Below are 18,269 nucleotides of genomic sequence, written 5' to 3'. Positions count from 1 at the left end.
AGGTGACCAGAGCCCATCAGCTCAGTCTGGGGGACAAGAGTGTGTCCTCCTCTCCTGCCCCATTCGGGCGCTGAGCGGGAACTCTGTAGCAGTGATTAACAGCTTAAACATTATGCTGGCCCAGGACAAGGCCTTTAGCCAAAATCTGTGTTTATCAGTGGCTCCAGAGAAACAGAACCACAGGGCCAGGAGAAGTATATCTTATGCCAAGCACGTTTATTAAGAAACAGTATCTTGGGCTCAGAGACTTTTCCAGAGATCCCACGGAGTCCCAGCATTAGGGCTGGGACATGCTTTTGTTCCCAGCAACTACACAGTGACTGGATTGAATGAAAGTAGTTTAGGGTTTCCACCAAAACCCACTGTCCTACTGCATCTGGGGTGCTGTAATACAACACCTTGAACCAAGTGATTTACAGGCAACAGAAATGTACTGTTCACCGCTGCCATAGAAGATCCAAGCAATAGAAGAGGCGGTCTCTGGGAAGTACTCGTTCCCAGTAGGTGGTGATGTCTGTGTGAGACAGACACTCCACGGTTTGTTTCCAACTCCTGGCCATGGGCACCAAGCTTGTCTCCGCCTTTGACTGTAAACCACAATGCTCTGCAAGTGCTCTGCGTGCAAGTCTTCACGGCACACGTTGACTTCTATGTTTCCAGGGTAGGCTCTTCCTAGGAAGCAATCAGATTGTAAATTTCTTTGTCTTGTCTGGGTTTTTCCAGAGACAGGATGTTGCTAAAACCCCTTCCCTGGAGGAAACATAAACAACTTCTACTCCTCTTCTCCCACGGTCCCAATGGCAATTCCAGGTACAATCCCACCAGAGTTCACCCTAGGGGACCAAAGAGTTCATCAGACTTACTTACAAAGCACAGGTAAGGGGTTATTTCTGGAGTGGAGCTCCTCCCGTAAGAGTCCACACCTGGAAGGCTTTACCCAGGAAGGATGAAGACCTTTTAGAGTTGGATAGAAGGAGCTGCATTGCTGCCCCCCCCAGGGTGTGTCTTCCCATGTCTTAGTCCCTCCAAGAGTACATGCTTGCATATGACAGGTGGTAGGGAGCAGCTGCATACACACGGGTGAGAATCTTGTGACTCTCTTTACCCCTCAGGGGATGTTAACTATCAACAAGCCCTGCTAGGATGATCTTTTTTGAGTCGGCACAGCAGAACTACCCAGGACGGCAGCTGTTGGGCCAGATATAGTCCTATACAACGCAGGGTCAAACACCATGTAGCCATAGCTAGATTAGAACTCAGCCTCTGGAGTGCTAGGAGGCCAGCCTGCTTTTTTCAAATTCTACCTTTTAAGATACAACTAAACTCTTTAAAAAAAAAAAAAAAGATTTATTTACATATAGTGTTTTGTCTGCATGTATGTTTGCACACCAGAAGAGGGCACCAGATCTCATTGCAGATGGTTGTGAGCTGCCATGTGGTTGCTGGGAACAAGAGTGTGCCCTTGTTCTCCAGCCCTGACGCTGGGACTCAGCAGGACCTCTGGAAAAGCAACCAGTGCTCTTAACCTCTGAGCCGTCTCTCCAGCCCGAGATACTGTTTCTTAATAAACTCGGTTGGCATAAACGTACTTGTCACAGGCCATGTGGATGTTGTAGTTTGTATCAACTGGAGGCCATGTTGATATTTGTGGTCTGTGCTGCTGGGGGAGGTCATGCGAGTGTCGGTGATCTATGCCGCTGCAGTAGGGCATGACAGTGCTTGTGGTCCATGTGACTGTTGGAGGCCCCGTTGATGCCCCCGGTTCATGCTGCCTCCGGAGGCCATGCAGATGTCCATGCTTCATGCTGGAGCTGGAGGCCATGTTGGTATCTGTGGCCTCCACTGCAGGGTGTGCTGAAGTCTGTGGTCCTTGCTGCCACTGGAGGTCAGGTTTGGAATCTGTGCTGCTGCCGCTGGCTGCTGTGGGCAAGGAAGCTTCCCTTGCCGGGGTATCAACGACTGCAGACTCAACTGCCAGTGACTAGCAAGTCTGGACTGGTGCCCCGCATACCCTCCTGCTGCTGTCAACAGGACAGGCACAGGGCAGCGGGAACAAGGGACAGACCAGAGCAGTGTGAATTTTGCTGGCACCTGTGTTAAAGACCCCAAGAGGCAACTTCTGTAGGGATCCCAGAAAGCGGCACATGGCAGTGTATTCAACGTGGCAGAGGCTGCTGTGCCCCTGCACGCCATGTGGGGAGCGTAAAAGGCGGCCCCCAGGTGCTACCTCCTTGCCTCTTCCCACTAAATTCTTTAGCAAAGCTAGTACCCTGTGTCTGGACCCGAATAGCAGTTATGGGAGTGGGGTTGGGGTAGGTGGATATAAATCAATTTATAACTTACTAAATCATATATATTTATATACTTTCTGTATCTTTTTAATTTGATTTTTGTTTTTTTGGTTTTTTGTTTTGTTTTGTTTTGTTTTGTTTTGTTTTTTGCAACAAGGTCACTTGATGTAGTCCTGGCTGACCTGAAACTAACTGTGTAGACCAGGCTGGCCTTGGACTCACAGTGGCTAAAGGTATATACCACTAAGCTCAGCTGTCTTCCAACTTTAAAAAGAGTTGGACCTTGCCAGACAGTAATGGCACGTGCCTTTTTTAGATCAGCACACAGGAGGCAGAGGCAAGGTGGATCTCTGAGTTCAAGGCTAGCCTGGTCTACAAAGTAAGTTCCAAGACAGTCAGGGCTCTACAGAGAAACTCTGTCTTGAAAAACACATAAAAATAAAACAAAAGAGTTGGACCATGGGTTGGGGGTAGGATCAGCACTGGGCAAGTTTCTTTAAGAACTTGGGTTGCTTTCTGGGTCCTTAATAGAGGAGCAGCACCAAATCTTACAGGACTCTAACAGCAGGAAATTCTGAATGATAGGTTTAACATTTATGCAGATATATGCAAATCACATGCCAATATATGCAAAATAATAGGCAGCCCCAGGATTCCAAATCTTGGGATGTCTCACTCAGTTCCCAGGGCTTTGGGATTCTGGGCCAGGATACCCATAGACTGGCTTTCCTGGAGGGGTGGGAGGAGGCTGCAGTCCTTCCCCCGGCCCCTGTAGTGAGGGAGGGCAGAAAGGGGGTGGGGTGTAGTATCACCTGCTAATCCCTGGCCTGCTGAGGCTACCACTCTGCCTGATCCCTGCCCTGACCCCAGAGCCTGGCTAATCTCCACCCCCAAAGACCAAAGACAGCATGGCACGTCTTCCCTGAGATTCGTGGGGACAGGGGCCCCTCCAGGCTCCCGGGCAGCCCTGTTGCAGAGCCTAGGGTCTCTGCCTAACACAAACAGTACTCTTAGGTCCAGAGAGAGGCAGTAGTCACCAGTTCAGAGCCACTGTCCTCGTTAGGGTTACTATTGCTGTGATGAAACACCGTGACCAACGCAAGTTGAGAAAGGAAGGGTTTATTTGGCTTACACTTCCACATCACTGCTCATCAGGACAGAAGTCAGGACAGGAACTCACACAGGGCAGGATCCTGGAGGCAGGAGCTGATGCAGAGGCCATGGAGGGGTGCTGCTCACTGGCTTGCTTCCCATGGCTTGCTCAGTCTGCTTTCTTATAAAACCCAGGACCCCCAGCTCAGGGATGGCACCACCCACAATGGGCTGGGCCCTCCCTATCGATCACTAATTAAGAAAATGCCCTGCAGGCTTGCCTACAGCTGATCTAACTGAGGCATTTCTCAGTCAGGGTTCCCTCCTCTCAGATGACTGTAGCTTGTGCCACTAGCCAAACAGTGAAACAGGCTGGGGTGGACCCAGCACCGTCCCTACTCCACTGTGGCCAGGTCCCCCCTATACAGCCCCAGTTCTGACATTTTTCAAGATGCCTGGCTTGTGTAGTGGCCATGAAGACCCCAGGCTTCAGGAAATGGATGTCCAGTGCCTACGGATCCTGGCAGCCTGTGTTGCCCAGGGTTACCATGAGCTTCGTCCTCACAATCAGGTTGCAGGGGGCATTGTCTGTGATGCCCCATATCCTGCAGTTGCCGGGAAGGCACATCCACATCCCTTCTTCTGCCCACCGAGCAGTAGAGCAGTAGAAGAGTAGCTGGTTCTTACCTGCCTGTGCACTTGGGCCTGTGCCCTGCAGACCAGGTAGTGGCTATGGGTAGAAGGCCGCAGGGTATTCTCTCTCCCTTTCTCTCTGTGTTCCTCTGCTCTGCCCTTCCTCACAGAATGTCAGCCCCGAGACAACGCTTCCACTTTATCACCTTGTCCCTTCCTGATCCTTCATTATAGTGAGAATTTTGGAATTTTTGTTTCTTTTAAAAAAAAAAAAAGCAGAAATACTTTTTAAGAGTGCGCTTTCGTTTTAATACCAGGTGTGTGAATACAGGGCAGCCTTGAACTGTCTGAATCATAATTTGCCTCGTACTCTGGCAGGGGCATAATCCTGCCAGCTGCAGAGGGTTTCTGCGATTGTGTGACTTTGGAATTCTGGGAACTTTCCAGAGGGTATATAAACGCTAGGGCCCCGGAGGGTCATTGGGTTGTGGTTGGTTGTTTGGGAGCGGGGGTGGGGGGTGGGGGATGGGGGGTGGGGGTGGGGTGGGGGATGGGATTGGTTGTGGTTTGTTTAGTAGTCGTGATTAAAAAACAAACAAGAAGAAATTAGGTTCGGCGATCTCCTTCCCTTCCTCTCTCCCCTCCCTCCCTTCTCTCTCCTATCTAGTAGGGTGGGGGAAAGGTGGAAGGAAGATGGACACACAAAGTAGCAAAGCCCAGCTACATTCCGTGTGGAGAGCCTCTTTCCTGCCTACCCACCCCATCTCTGTTTCTTGTAGAGTGGACAAGTTCTAAGACGTAAATGACTAAAGAGGGGGGGCTCCAGGGAATATCTGCTTTTTTAAAGAGAGGTACTGAGTAACCATCCATCATTTTTTTTCTAATTCAGATTTGTCAGATTTCCCCCCCTTTCTTTAAAAGTCTCACCTGTCTATAATATTTGGGGCAAATGCTAAATATAGTCTAAGCAAATCCAGAGTTGGCTACCTAGCGTCATAAGCCACACAGCATTCTAAGCTATGGTCTAAGTAGCTTTACTTTGGCCTTTTTCCTGTTCAATACTTAGGTTTCACCTCATTTAGACAGTTCCTGGGGTGCCCCAGATCCAGCCCTCTCAGATCCACACACACTGTGCTGACCTCCCTCAGAGCACTGGGGTGTGTGTGTGCGTGTGTGTGTGTGTGTGTGTGTGCGTGTGTGTGTGTGTGTGTGTGTGTGTGTGTATGGTTGTGTGTGTGTGTGGTTCTGTGTGTGTGTGTATGGTTCTGTGTGTGTACGTGTGTACACACACCAAGCACACATAGATCTTTTGTTTGGATATTCCTGCTGCCCCATGTGGAGCTTTGGAAAAACTCACTGAGCACACAGAAGATACTCAATAAATGTTTGATAAATAGTTAAACCGACATAGGCCAAGAACATGTGCCTATCCGGAAGGGCCTCTGACTCAGCTCCTCTCTTCCCCAGGGATGGCCCGCATCATAGACCTGGTGCCTTGGGACGAGTGCTCTGCCCACCTGTATGCTTCCCCAGCCATCCTCATCCCTCTGGAGCGAGTGCGTCGCCCACTCGCCGGGGTGAAGCATCAGCTCTACCACCCCGGCCTGCCTTCCCTTCGGCGCATGGACATGGACTCCGTCAAGGGCTGCCTCTCGGATGAACACTGCCAGTCTTCCACTTACTACACCAAAGGTCGGGGCATGTCGCCGGCAACACCTAAGGGTCTCCAGTTTGCCTTTGGAGCAAGGGTGGCTGGCAAAATGGAGGTCTTGGAAGGAACGATGGGAACGAGCAGCGGGTAAAGGGATGAGAAAGGCCAGTCCAGATGTTTCCTTCCAGAAAGCTCCTCCAAGGTCCGGCCTCTAGTTCCTGAGCAGAGAAATGGGGACAGGGACAGAGCCTGCCTCCCTAGACTACGTGAGGACTATGAAGGGCAGGTGCTTGCCACTGTGTGACGATCAACAGGCCCTCTGCTGCTGTTGTGGGCCTTGGTGTTCTTTTATTCCTTCTGGGTTTAACAAAATAAGGTTTCTTTAGCTGCAGGTGTCTCCCCCACTGTTTCAACATGTAGCCCAGGCTATCCTTAAACTGTGCTCCTCCTGTCTCAGTATGTAGCCTATGCCTAGCCTAGTCTTATGTCGTGGAGGAGGGTTCAAGTGGTGCGTGTACACGTGTGTGCTCGTGTGCACATAAGAGTTCAAAGAGTAACCTTGCGTGTTGCTCTTCAGGTGCTGTTCACCATGGTTTTGGAGACAGTGTCTCTCTTACTGGCCTGGGGTTTACCAAGTATGGCCGACTGACTGGCCAGCAAACCCTAGGATCCTCCTGCCTTCTTCCCACACTAGGGTGGCAAGTGTGTGTTCTCTCTCTCTCTCTCTCTCTCTCTCTCTCTCTCTCCCTCTCTCTCTGTCTGTCTGTCTGTCTCTCTCTCCAGCTCTTTATGTAGTTTCTGGGACCAGACCTTGGGTCCTCATGTCTACACAGCAAGAGCCTTAATAACTGACTATCTCTCCTGCATCCTTTCTCTGAGACAGTGATTTGCTATGTTGTCCTGGCTGACCTTCGACTCCTGGGCTTAAGTTAGCCTTCCTATTCAACCTCCGGAGGAGTGGGGACTGGTGGCCCACACCACCGCACTCAATACAGACACACATCCGTGTGTCCCTTGACTGTACACTAGGAGATTTTCAAGCAGAAAAGTTTGAAGGGTGTTGCCGTGAACACCCTCCCCCTCTGCCCACCCCTCAGCCTGCCTGGTTGCATTCTCATGCCATCTCTTTCTCTCCCCTTTCCCCAGCTTTCTCTCTCCCTTACCCTTTACTCTCCCTCCTTCTTCTTTTCCTTTCTTTCTCTTTCTTTCCCTCGTGTTCACACATGTGTGCAAGCAAAACTTTGCCAGGTAGTCCCCACCCTATCCTACATGGCATGATACTGTTGTCCTATCTAAAAGAGTTAATAATAATTAATAATAATAAGAGTTAATAATAATTCCATGTAGGGAGCGGCTAAAGATGGCGCCGACATCCGGTGGTCGTTTGTGGTAAACAATTCCACAGTATCCTAATAACCAGCACACCTTAAAATCTCCCCTGGAGTCTCCAAATATGTCTTGTATAGCTTACGGATGGAAAGGGGATGGATTCTAGGATTATGTGTAAATTATTAAGTCTAGAGCCTTATTAGCCTGAAACAACTTTCCACCCATTTCCATTTCATCCTGTACTGTAGACTTTTTGTAATTTAAGGTTACAATTACATCATTTTCCCCTTCACTTTTCTCTCTCCAAATCCTACGTTCTCTCTAAAACTCATGGCCTCTCTTTTAATTGTTGCTACATACACGATACATACATATATACATACACACACACGTACATACATTCCTAAATACAATGTGCTCAGCCTGTTTGCTGGTACTCACAGGTAATGTTTTCGGGTCTGACCACTTGGGATCGGATAACCAACTGGTGTGCTCTTCCCCGGAGGAGACGGTTTCCTCTTCTCCCAGCATCCCTTAGTTGCCCGCAGTTCTTTGTCTCTGGTTGAAGTCTTGTGACCTTCCCTGCTTCCATTTCCATGTTAGATGTCTATTGGTCTCATCCTTGTTCGGACCATGTATAGGCAGCCGTGTTGGTGAGAGCTCATAGGTGTAGCTTCTGTGAGATTTCTAATATGAACAACCTCAGAGCAAACTTTCTGTTCCCCTGGCTTTTGGGCTCTTTCTGCCTCACCCCCACCCCACTTCCACCATGACTCCTGAGCCTTGGGTGCAAGAGTTGTGCTATATATAGTTGCTTAGTTCCCAACCAGGCGCGATATCTCTCTTTTGTCGAGTAGCTCTTAGGTTCACTTAGAGAGCTGTTGGTTACCGCCAAGGCACTCATGCCGCTATTCCACCCTTAGGGTTCTCACGCCCTGTCGGTCACTGTTGTGGTTCATAGGTTTCATGGCTGGGTGGAACTGTTAACTGTTTTCCTCCTTTGGAAACTTTGCCAGAAGGTATCATGAAAGCTAATCCTCGTGGAGGAGGCCTTCAGGTCAGATCCTGCTCAGGTCTGTCTGGGTCAAGGGTCCAGAGTGCATAGGGTCTTTGGTCACAGCCACCTCTGGCAGGCAAGCAGGGGCAACACTATAACCTATAATGGACAACCTTGACCAAGAGCTTAGACTAGGGCCTTTTGTGTCTGGTGTTGGGTTTTGTTTGTTTGTTTAAGATGGTTATGACACCTGGGTTGGGGGAGCATTGTAGACTTGTGGAAATTTTCATTTCACAAATATATAGATAGATATAGAGATTTGCATGTGTTATAGGCATTATTTTATGTAAGTAAACCATAGTATGATTCCTTATGACTTTTCAGGCATCCTATTGTTACCTTATAACCCCTCCCTCCCCCTTCTGCATTCACCTTTCTCCACCTCCATGTTTCTCCATTTTTCCCACTTCCTCCTTCTCATCTCTTGTACCCTGCCATCTCCTTCTCTCTTGCTCCCCTCCACCCTGTGGTCTCTCTTCATCCCCCTGGTTTCTGCAGTTACTCCGGGTTATGTACTCACATGCACAGACCTCAAGTTGGAAACCTGAGATGAGGGAGAACGTGTGACAGTCCTCTTTCTGGGCCTTGGTGACCTCACTCGACCTGCTATCTTCTAGTTCCATCTGCCTACCCGACCAGACCCTGGGAAAGATGTACTGTTGACTTTTTACAGGGGTCCAAACAGCAGCGTCGTAGACTGTCCCAGGCAGGGAGTTTCAGCAGTTGTTTCCGCGGTTACCTTGTTAAACAAAAGCTGGATCTAAAGGCCTGATTATCCAGTCAGTACTTCACAGGTGACCTGATTCTTTGGTGTTTATACTGCTAACTTTGGCAATTAAGTTACGGTGGTGACTTGAGGGTTAAACTCTTCTTGGTCTCCAACAGTCTTGAGATTTAGAGATTCTAAATTTATATGGACTCGAATTAATTCTTTTTTGTTGTTGTTCTGGGGATTGAAGACAGTCTTACACCTGCTAGACAAGTTCCCTAGTGTTGCACGATGTATCCCAACCCTTAGATTATTGAGACCAAGTCCCAGTATACAGCTCATGCCGGTCTCAAACTCACAATCCTCCTGCTTTGGCTTCAGGCACTAGAATTCCAGCTGGGCACCACCATACCCCACTCTTGAGTAATTCTCAGCAGTTTCCTAGTGCAGATGTAGTCGGGTGTATTTGGTTTAATGACTGACACATTATTTTGCTGTTCCAAACATGAAAATAGGTCACCTTCTAACATCATTTGTGCACTGCTAGACTGTGGGATCAAAGGACATGTGGATGTTCATAATTATGATAAGTGATATTTACTGGACTGCAGTCTATAGGCTCCAGTTGATTTATACAGTCTCTGGTGATGTATGATGAGGGGCCTGTCTCTTAAAGCTGGACTAACTTTTACATTGTCCCCACTCTAGCCGAATAAAGGTGAGATACCTTACTGTAGCTCAAATGTGCATCCATCTTGTGAAAGAAACTAGGTGTCTTTTCCTTTGTTTAGGACTCATGAAGTCAAATGCATTTCTAGTATTTAAACTACTTAAACATATGGTTTATCCATGTTTCTTTTCTTTTTTCTTTTTTTTTTCTTTTTTTTGTCTCGATTTGTAGGGGCCCCTCCAACATTAAGGAAATCGCCACAGCTGTAAAATCAGTAGAAGTATTTCCCCCTTTTAATTCCTTTGGTGCTTACTTTTTTTATTTATTCACACATAAATGCATGTACAACCTTTGCCCGTATGCATGTGCTGACAGCTCACAGTTCATTCTTTTTTTTTTTTTTCTTTTTTTCAGAGCTGGGGACCGAACCCAGGGCCTTGGGTTTGCTAGGCAAGCACTCTACCACTGAGTTAAATCCCCAACCCCCACAGTTCATTCTTGAAGGTCTGAGGAGTCAGTTCTCCCATCATGTGGGTAGCAGATACCAAACTCAGGTCATCGGGGTCAGCAAACACATACCTTTTACTCAAAGTCATTGGTCTTTTTCTTTCAGTTTTTGGCTTTTTATGGGAATTAAAAGTCCTGTCCCAGGTTTATAGAGGAATTTGTTCACATTTTCTTCTAGTATTTCTAAGTTTCCATATCAATCTGTCTTAGGGTTTCATCGCTGTGAAGAGACACCATGACCAAGGCAACTCTTATAAAGGACAACATTTAATTGGCTTACAGGTTCAGTGGTTTAGTCCATTATCATCATGGGGGGAAGCCTGGCAGTGTGCAGGCAGACATGGTGTTCTACATCTTGATCTGAAGGCAATCAGAAGACTGGCTTCTGCAGGCAGCCAGGAGGAGACTCTCTCTTCTACTCTGGGAAGGGTTTGAGCATAGGACCTCAAAGCCCACCCCAACAGTGACATACATCCTCCATGTCCAGGTGAAGGCATCAAGGCCACACCTACTCCAACATTGCCACACCTCCTAAAAGTGCCACTCCCCATGGGCACCATACTATATAGAGTTTTCTTTATTGTAAGAGATATCGTTTTTAATTTTAAATATTTAAAAACGAACTTTTTTTCCCTTTGAGATGGAATCTCACCCTGTAGCCCTGGTTGCCCTGGAACTTGACAGGTAGACTGGTGGGCTTGAAATCACAGAGTTCTATCTTTATCTCCTGAGTGCTGGGTGTAAAGGCATGTGCCGCCACTCCTGGAAAAACATTTTTTTCTCTTAAGGTGTATAGTTTGGTCCAAGTCTCTAGAGTGACCCTGTCCTAAGGGCTCCTGAATGGACACTTTTACCTTCTTTCAACAGATGATTTCAACGAGGCCCACTTCACTCTCCTAGGGGTCCCCAACAAACCCCTGCATTGCCTGGTGAGTGTCCTTTGTCCTCAGCCCTGGCCCAGCCCAAACTCCTCTGGTCCAAGGCTCTATCTACCTCCTGAGTATATCCCCAGCTGCCTACCTGGAACTCTCACCCCCACCCAACCCAAGCCCTTGTTTCCTGCATCCTCAGTCCAATGGGTCTAACTAATATCAGGTCAGGCTTAGGAAGCCTTCTGGGATCTTGCATCTGCCATTATGGCTCGACATTCCATAGGACTTCACGGCAACCGGCCAGAAGCTCTGTCACAAGTACCGTGACGGAAAGATGATTCCCATCGTGCCAGGCATCCAACGGGCCGACTGGCCCTGCTTCACACGCGCCATCGAAGATTGGTCTCAATTCGTGTCCAAGTCCGGAGAGTTCAAGCTGCCTTGTGCCAACAGAAGGGGTCAGTCTACCAACTGCAAAGGATGCTCTTAAGAGGAGGCAGACCTCCCCGCCATTTGGTGGCGCATCTAAAGCGGGGAATGAGGTCCATAGACCAAGAACCTGGAACACACGGGCACCGGGACTGGGAAGGGGTGGTGAGGGAGGTGAGGGTGCGGACGAGGTGGGGGTGGGGGGAACGCTGAGGTAACTCAAGGTCAGGGAAGCCACTAGGGCTGGGGCTGAGAGCCAAGCAGCTCTCGGGAGGGGAGGGGATTCTGTGCAGAGGCGGGGTTTAGACGAGGGTAGGTCGGGTTTGATCTAGGTTCCCAAGGTAGGCTCTCTCCACAGTGGAGGGTTTCAGTGGCTACGCGGTGCGGTACTTGAAGCCGGAGCTGACCCAGAACTGGCGGGTAGGGAAAGATGCAAACAGACCGGGCCCGGATGGCTGGGAGGGACCGGCTGCTGGGATCCGCACCCCTCAGTCTTACGGGTTCAAATTCCTTTGGCCCACTCCAGTACTGCCTCAACCAGAACCCCAGCCTGGACCGCTATGGACAGAAGCCCCTGCCTTTCAACACGCTGTAAGTGACAATATGCAAGACCCTTTCGGGACCTTGATACCCGAGCAAGGGAAAGGGATAAGGGATCGTAGCTGTAGGGCAGATACTGAATTCCTCCCGAACCGACGCCTGTCAGCCGGTGCATGAAGCAGTTACCGCGCCAGAAGCTGGCATCTCCACGCTCCGAGAGCCAGCATTCAGAAAGGCTCTTCTCTGTTCTTCCGCAGGAACTCGTTCCGGCGCTTTGGCTCCCACTACAGGTAGAGAAAGGCCCCGCCCTGGTCGCAGCAGGCCACGCCCCCTAATATGAGTGCCTTGAGGTTGCTCAGCAAGCTTAGTGGGCTCAGGCTAGGGGTTACCTGGCAGGGTGGAGAAGGAACGGCCTGCCGCCTGCTTCCCACTGAAAGGTAGAGCCCTCATTAGAATCACTCTGGGTTAAAGGTTCCGATGATAAGGTGCAAGTGCTGAGAGACTCTGAGGTACCTCTCAGCCATGCCAAACTCTGTTGTGTGACCCCTCCCACTGGCACTGGGGCTGCTTTCCCCAGCCCATACACAGGAAAACTCTGGTTTTTTTTTTTTTTTTTTTTTTTTTTTTTCGGGGCTGGGGACCGAACCCAGGGCCTTGCGCTTGCTAGGCCACTGAGCTAAATCCCCAACCCCAACTCTGGGTTTTGTAACTGTGTGATGCAGTGTAGATTCATACGTGACTGAAAACCTATGAAGCCATTAAAGACGGGAGTCAGTGGGAAACAGTATGAGCTAATTAGAGGTGAAGAGAATAGCCAAAAATATACAAGAGGAAGTAGGGAACCATTGAAGGTTGTGGGCACATAGACTGGATGAAGACTGTTTTCAGATCCCTGAGGCTTTGGAGTGGAGGATGGAGCTAGGGAAGAAAAACTTGATTTCTCTTTACAGTACCTTGGAGTCCCCATCTCACCTCTCTTTCTCTTTACAGTCGCATCAACTATCTGACTCCCTGGCATTAATCTGTGTGGGCAGGAAGGCTGATCCTTCTATGGCTGGACTGTGCCACCTCAAGGCCCCTAACCAGACAGAGCACATGTGGTGGCACCAGTCATCTTCTCCCCAGGAGTTCAGTTCAAGAAATAAACCTAATGCTTCCGAAGATGTCTCTGTGGTGGTGGCAGTGGCGGCGGAGTGAAGGGGAAGTCTGGAGAAGGCTCAGGACCACAGATGATAGCATATTACCCTTGCCTGTTTTTTACTAACTCCTGGGAAATGGAGAGAGGGTGTGTAAGGGCAGAGTATCAGGACCTAAGCCTCAAGTCTAGCTGGGGTGGAGGCACAGGGACAGGCTGGGATTCTGGTTTCCCTAATGCTCTTTCTTGTCCATTGCTTGCAACTCCTAACCAAGATCCTGAATCCATAGCCTCCACCTGAGTTTGAGCACTGAGAGGAGAGAAGAGACCCATGATACCTCCCTGCACCCCTTACATATACTGGTGTGCTTTGGGCTGTCCCTGATGGGAAGTGGGTAGGTTAGGTTTATGCCCTCTGGTCCCTGTGAAGCATACTTCCAAATATAAACTGGGAGGAGGTGCTTGAGAACATGCTGGGCTCCTCAAGGCACTGCTATGAAATTCACTGCCTACACAGAAGGCCATCTGCTCTACTCGAGTAGTGGGACAGGCCCTCGTCTTTCCCTCAGCATACACCCTAGGCCTAAGCCCCTCTGGTGATGGTGGACGTGATTGATGGCCTAGGTGCAGGGGAGCTCCAGTGACGGGGGCATCTGTAGCTCTTGAGTCTTCTATACTCCACCCTGCCAGAGGGCAGACTGCAGGGAGAGGTCCTCATGGGAACAAATAGCCACAGTGCCCAAGAACTCAGCAGGGGATTTCTGTTCCTGGAACTTCCCACATCCCCAAACCTGAGAATATGGTCAAAGTCATATGTTTACACGGCCCTGCGTCTTCAGAGAAAAGCCCCCATGTTTTCATCTCAGTGGAGTTAGCATCCACAGGGCCAAGTTCGCTCACCATTCACCCCTTTCCTCCCTGAAACCAGTGCGCAGCTGCTGCATGCCCAAGGCTAATGTCTCAGAAGAAAGGGATTGAGAGAAAAATGGCCTCACAGGTCAGAACCTATTATCTGCTATTTGAAATTCTGCTAACAGGGCAGGAAGCCCGGGAAAGATAAACCCAGATTCCTTCACGAAAACTCATTGGACAACTCTGGGAAGCCAATGGCAGAGACCCCAGGGCTGTTAGTGCTTCATTCCAAATGACAAAGAAGAAATGGACCTGCCTAAGGTTCCCAGAGGATGCCTGTCTTGGGTGAGAATGGTCAGAGGGGCACTAGTGAACAGATGATGGTGCAAGGGGGAACCGAGTGACCAGGATTTTTTATTTTTTCTGGGCCTGCTTCTGTGACCCAGTATGAACAAGAAAGTTCACTTTATAATGTAGCCCAGCTTTGAGGCCATTGCCTGGGCCAGTGTTCTGCTGAATGCTCAGGTGACACAGGTCACCCCTGCTTTATTAGTGTTTTGAGTCCAGTGGGAAAAACAGGTAGGCAGGCCAAACCACTTTAAACCACAAAGTACGCTCCTCTAGTCTAGGACCCTACAGGGGCCAGCCCACAGCAGTAAGGTTCTTGTCCACTGGCTATATATTTAATACCAACTTTATAAATACAAGAAACAGAAACTGTCTAAGACTAAAGGGAGTAGAAAGCATAAGCAAAAACAATTAAGTGTAGAATTTTTATTAAGTTTTTAAATGTTTCACAGGCCTGGTGAGGTAAGTCGTTTTAAATCCATTTTATAGCCGGTTAAATAAACGGACTCGGGGATGAAGAGCTGGCTCAGAGGTTGAGTGCCGGCTGCTTTTCCAGAGAACCAGGTTCAGTTCTCAGCACCCACATGGAGGCTCTAACCCATCTTAACTCCAGTTCCTAGGGGTGTGGCACTTTCTTCTGACTGCAGGGGCACCAGGCACACAGGTGGTGTACATACATACATCCAGGCAAAACATTCACCCACATAAAACCAACTACCTAGGCTAGAGGAGGTGGTGATTGGCCTGAGACTACACAGCTGGTGACTGGCAAAGCTGGGAACTGAAGGCAGTGAGACTGTGATCTACTTCTTCCCTGCTGAGGAGCAAGCCAAGGGTGGAGAGAAAAGCAGAGGGTCTTCCTGGGGCTGGAGACCCGAGACTAGTACTCAGAAGGAAGAGAGCTCCCGTCAGAAAACTAAGAAGTCAAGATTAGTGGCATACATTGTAAGTCCCGGACAACATGGAGGTTGAGCGTGACTGATGCCCCAGGAGTTTGCCTAGCCTGGGAAACAGACACAGGAATGCTCTCAGATGTGCTAGTGGTGGCCACTGCGTCACAGCAGCCACGACCTCCGCTGTATCTTCAGAGGTTTGTGGCTCAGCATGAACAGATCCCATCTGAAATCTTCTCTGTGGTCGTACCCTTGGGATAGTACAGCCAGCATGACTCTCAGGCCTTCTGGACCTGAACACAGTTCCCTGGCCTTTACCACAGACCCCATTATTTCTCCTTGCTTGTCTATCCTCAGCCTCTTGTTTCCCTAACTTTGTTCAAAGCCATCCTTCCACCCCTTTCTACCCAGTGGCAAATGCTCCCTTCTCCCCATTCTTCCCAAAGACCACACGTACAGGGACCTTGGCTGTTTTGGGGACTTACATCTGTGGCCAGTAGGCTTACTTGCCAGCTCCTTTTGCCTCCTGTAACTGAGGTTCAGGGATGCAGATCTATCTAGACAGAATGAAATTTCTACTATAAAATGGCAGTAGTGTTTATTACATAGCAACATGGAGAACATGCATCCTAGCCCAGGGTCTGGGGCTGGCAGAAGGGCAGGCTCAGAAATAAGGCTCAAGCTGAGATGGGGTGGAAATTACATGTCCCAGATGTCGATGGCCGTTTTTACTGTGTGTCTGTGTGTTTGCCTGTGGGTGCTCGTGCACGCGCACACACACGCTCGAAAACACACACACACACAGGCATGCACGCACGCGCACACACACACACACACACACACAAGCTAAAGTCAACATCTGGTGTCTTCAGTCACTCATCTCATTGTCACAGGGTCCTCTCACTGAACCCAGTATTCACCAAACGGTTAGACTGACTGGTAGGAGCACCAGGAATGTCTGTCTGTCTTGTCATCCCCCGACCTGTGTTTCTCCCACTATCAGTCTGGGGTTACATAATCACATGGCCATGAAGGTGCTGGGTATCCAAACTCGAGGCCTCATGCTTGAGCAGCGGGCACTGCACTGAGCTCCTACTCTACTTCTCGATTCTAAACCCCCCCCTTTTTTTTTTTTTTGGTTCTTTTTTTTCGGAGCTGGAGACCGATCTAAACCCCTTTTAATTCTCTCATGTGAAGTTCTTGCTTTTTGCCTGGCAAACAGCAGGCGCTCGGTTATGGTCATGGAAAAAGCAAATGCACTGTAGAGCCAGGGTGGGGTGGGGACATGGTGAAGAGGGAGACTCCTGCCTCCTCCACAGACTGACTTTTACAGGATACTACAACAGAGACCTTTGGAAATGTAGACCGATAGCAGCCAATGCTCTTCCTGTGTGTGACTGCTCAGGGACAAAAACACTTTCTTGAGGATGGGATGCAGGCCTTGTCACAAGAGTCAGGCTGTGAGTTTGGGGGGAATTCCTGCAGTGAGAAGTCCAGGATGGCACGGAGGTGTGCTCTGGAGGAAGAGCAGGGTTATGGGGCAGGAAGGAGACACGGGTGGAGATGACCTTTCACGGCAGTGCTGGAAGGTGCAGGCCCTGCCTGTCTGCTTGGCAAGGTGGGCAAAAGTAACTGAGATCTGTGAGGAAGCCGACCACCAGCTGGGGCAGGGGGAGCGCTTTTACCTGGATTCCCCTGGCCAGATGGGACTGGTCAGGGACAGTCCTGGCCACACTGCCTGTCTTCACCTGTGTGGCTGAGAGAATCCCTGAGCCTCGAAATGACCTAGACAAAGGACTATTCGGGCCTATCCTGCCCAATAAGCAGAGTTTTGTCTTTGCCACACAACTAGAAAATAAACTGGACCTTAAGCCTGGCACAGACACAAAGGCCCCTTGCTGTCGGCTGCTGAGTGTTGGAAGCCGAGAGGAAGGAACCTCTTGGCTTCCTAGGGGTCACAAAGGGGATGGGAAAAGAAGGGGTGTGGTCAGTTTTAAGAACAGTTGTAATATGGGTAGTTCCATGTCCTTTGAACTTTCTATTCCTATCTAGGACAAGGTACCCTGGGCTTTCAGACGCCAGGCTGAGATTTCTCCTCTCCAGCCCCACTCTGGCCTTTGAGAATGGAAGCATGTGAGCTGTGGTTAAGGACAAGGATGGATTACAGTAGGAATATGTGCAAAGACTAAGGTAAAGGCCCCAGGCTCAGTCTACAGAGAGCTCACTGTAGGGCAGACTGAGAATGAGGAGTGTGAGCCAATTAGGCTAGGTGGGGCCACTACTGTTCCAAGGAGCACCTGAATAAACGTTTTTTTTTTTTTTTTTTTTTTTTTTGCCATCTCCAGCTTCTGGCCTTTCATGAGCTGCTGGTCTCTCATGTTCCAGCTCCCTCAGGGCTAGGGTTGAATCTTAATCAGGAGGGGTGAAGTATGCTGCATTGGCTCCTGTCAGCTTAACCATAGCTTCCCCCTCAGAGCCTCAATGATGACTCCATGCAGCTCTCACAACAGTGGGACAAAGTAACCTTCCAATTTGTTTTCTGACAGATATGGCAACTGTGTCCCAAAGAGGTTAAGTGACTAGTCCAAGCTTACATAGCCAGAAGCCTCAAAGCTCAGGATTCAAGCCTAGCCGCAACCTGCTCCTTTGGTCTGCATAACTCTCGGCCTCTGCACCTCCCATCATGCCCTCTGCAAAGAACGAGTGGAAGAGCTGTGGGCTGCACCGGTCAATGTCTTTACTTCTAGAGCACACATCGAACTCACTGTATATTAACATCAAAAGTGGCTGCCTAAAGTGGAGTCATTCTTTAAAAATTCCAAACTCTCATATATGATCCAAAATGACATGAAATTAAGCTATACAATGTTATGAGTAGTATAACAAACAGCTTTTAGAATGCAAAAATGGAAGGAAAAAACTAGCAGTTAGGGCTAGACTGTTATAAGCCTGAGTTCCAGTTTTTTGAGGCTTTGTGACCAAGAGTCAACCCGAGAGAAGTGCTAACCTTAGTCTCTGTGGACACAGGAGAGAACCTGGGCACACAGAGCAGACGGATGTGGCCAGCTGGGCCTTTTAAGATGAGGTGAGGGAGTATCCTCCTACACATCTGGCCCTTGACTTGGGTGGTCAGTCTTCTTCCAAGACTCATTGGGAGGGAGGGGGGCTAAAAGGGGCAATGGTCATCGCTGGGTTCAACACAATGACTGTGATAACAAAGGTCCTCCAGGCTCTCGAGGTGGCTCTGGCCATCCAGTGATG

General features: G+C 49.3%; 1 protein-coding gene across 1 annotated transcript; it reads left to right on the top strand.

Moving 5' to 3' along the window:
* The first annotated feature begins 3,924 nt into the window (after positions 1-3,924).
* On the top strand, positions 3,925-12,941 carry Spmip8 (sperm microtubule inner protein 8). Its single transcript, NM_201655.1, has 8 exons — positions 3,925-4,106; positions 5,484-5,708; positions 10,807-10,868; positions 11,095-11,269; positions 11,599-11,660; positions 11,767-11,831; positions 12,038-12,070; positions 12,771-12,941. Exons 2-8 carry the CDS (start codon positions 5,486-5,488, stop codon positions 12,799-12,801), a joined length of 651 nt encoding a protein of 216 aa, NP_970617.1. The 5' UTR covers positions 3,925-4,106; positions 5,484-5,485; the 3' UTR covers positions 12,802-12,941.
* The last annotated feature ends 5,328 nt before the right edge of the window (positions 12,942-18,269 follow it).

Source organism: Rattus norvegicus, chromosome 19 (genome assembly GCF_021556685.1).
Source record: "Rattus norvegicus strain SHRSP/BbbUtx chromosome 19, alternate assembly SHRSP_T2T, whole genome shotgun sequence".
Taxonomy (NCBI): domain Eukaryota; kingdom Metazoa; phylum Chordata; class Mammalia; order Rodentia; family Muridae; genus Rattus; species Rattus norvegicus.
The sequence above is the reverse complement of the archived record's forward strand: the minus strand, read 5'-3'. Positions and strand labels throughout refer to the sequence as shown.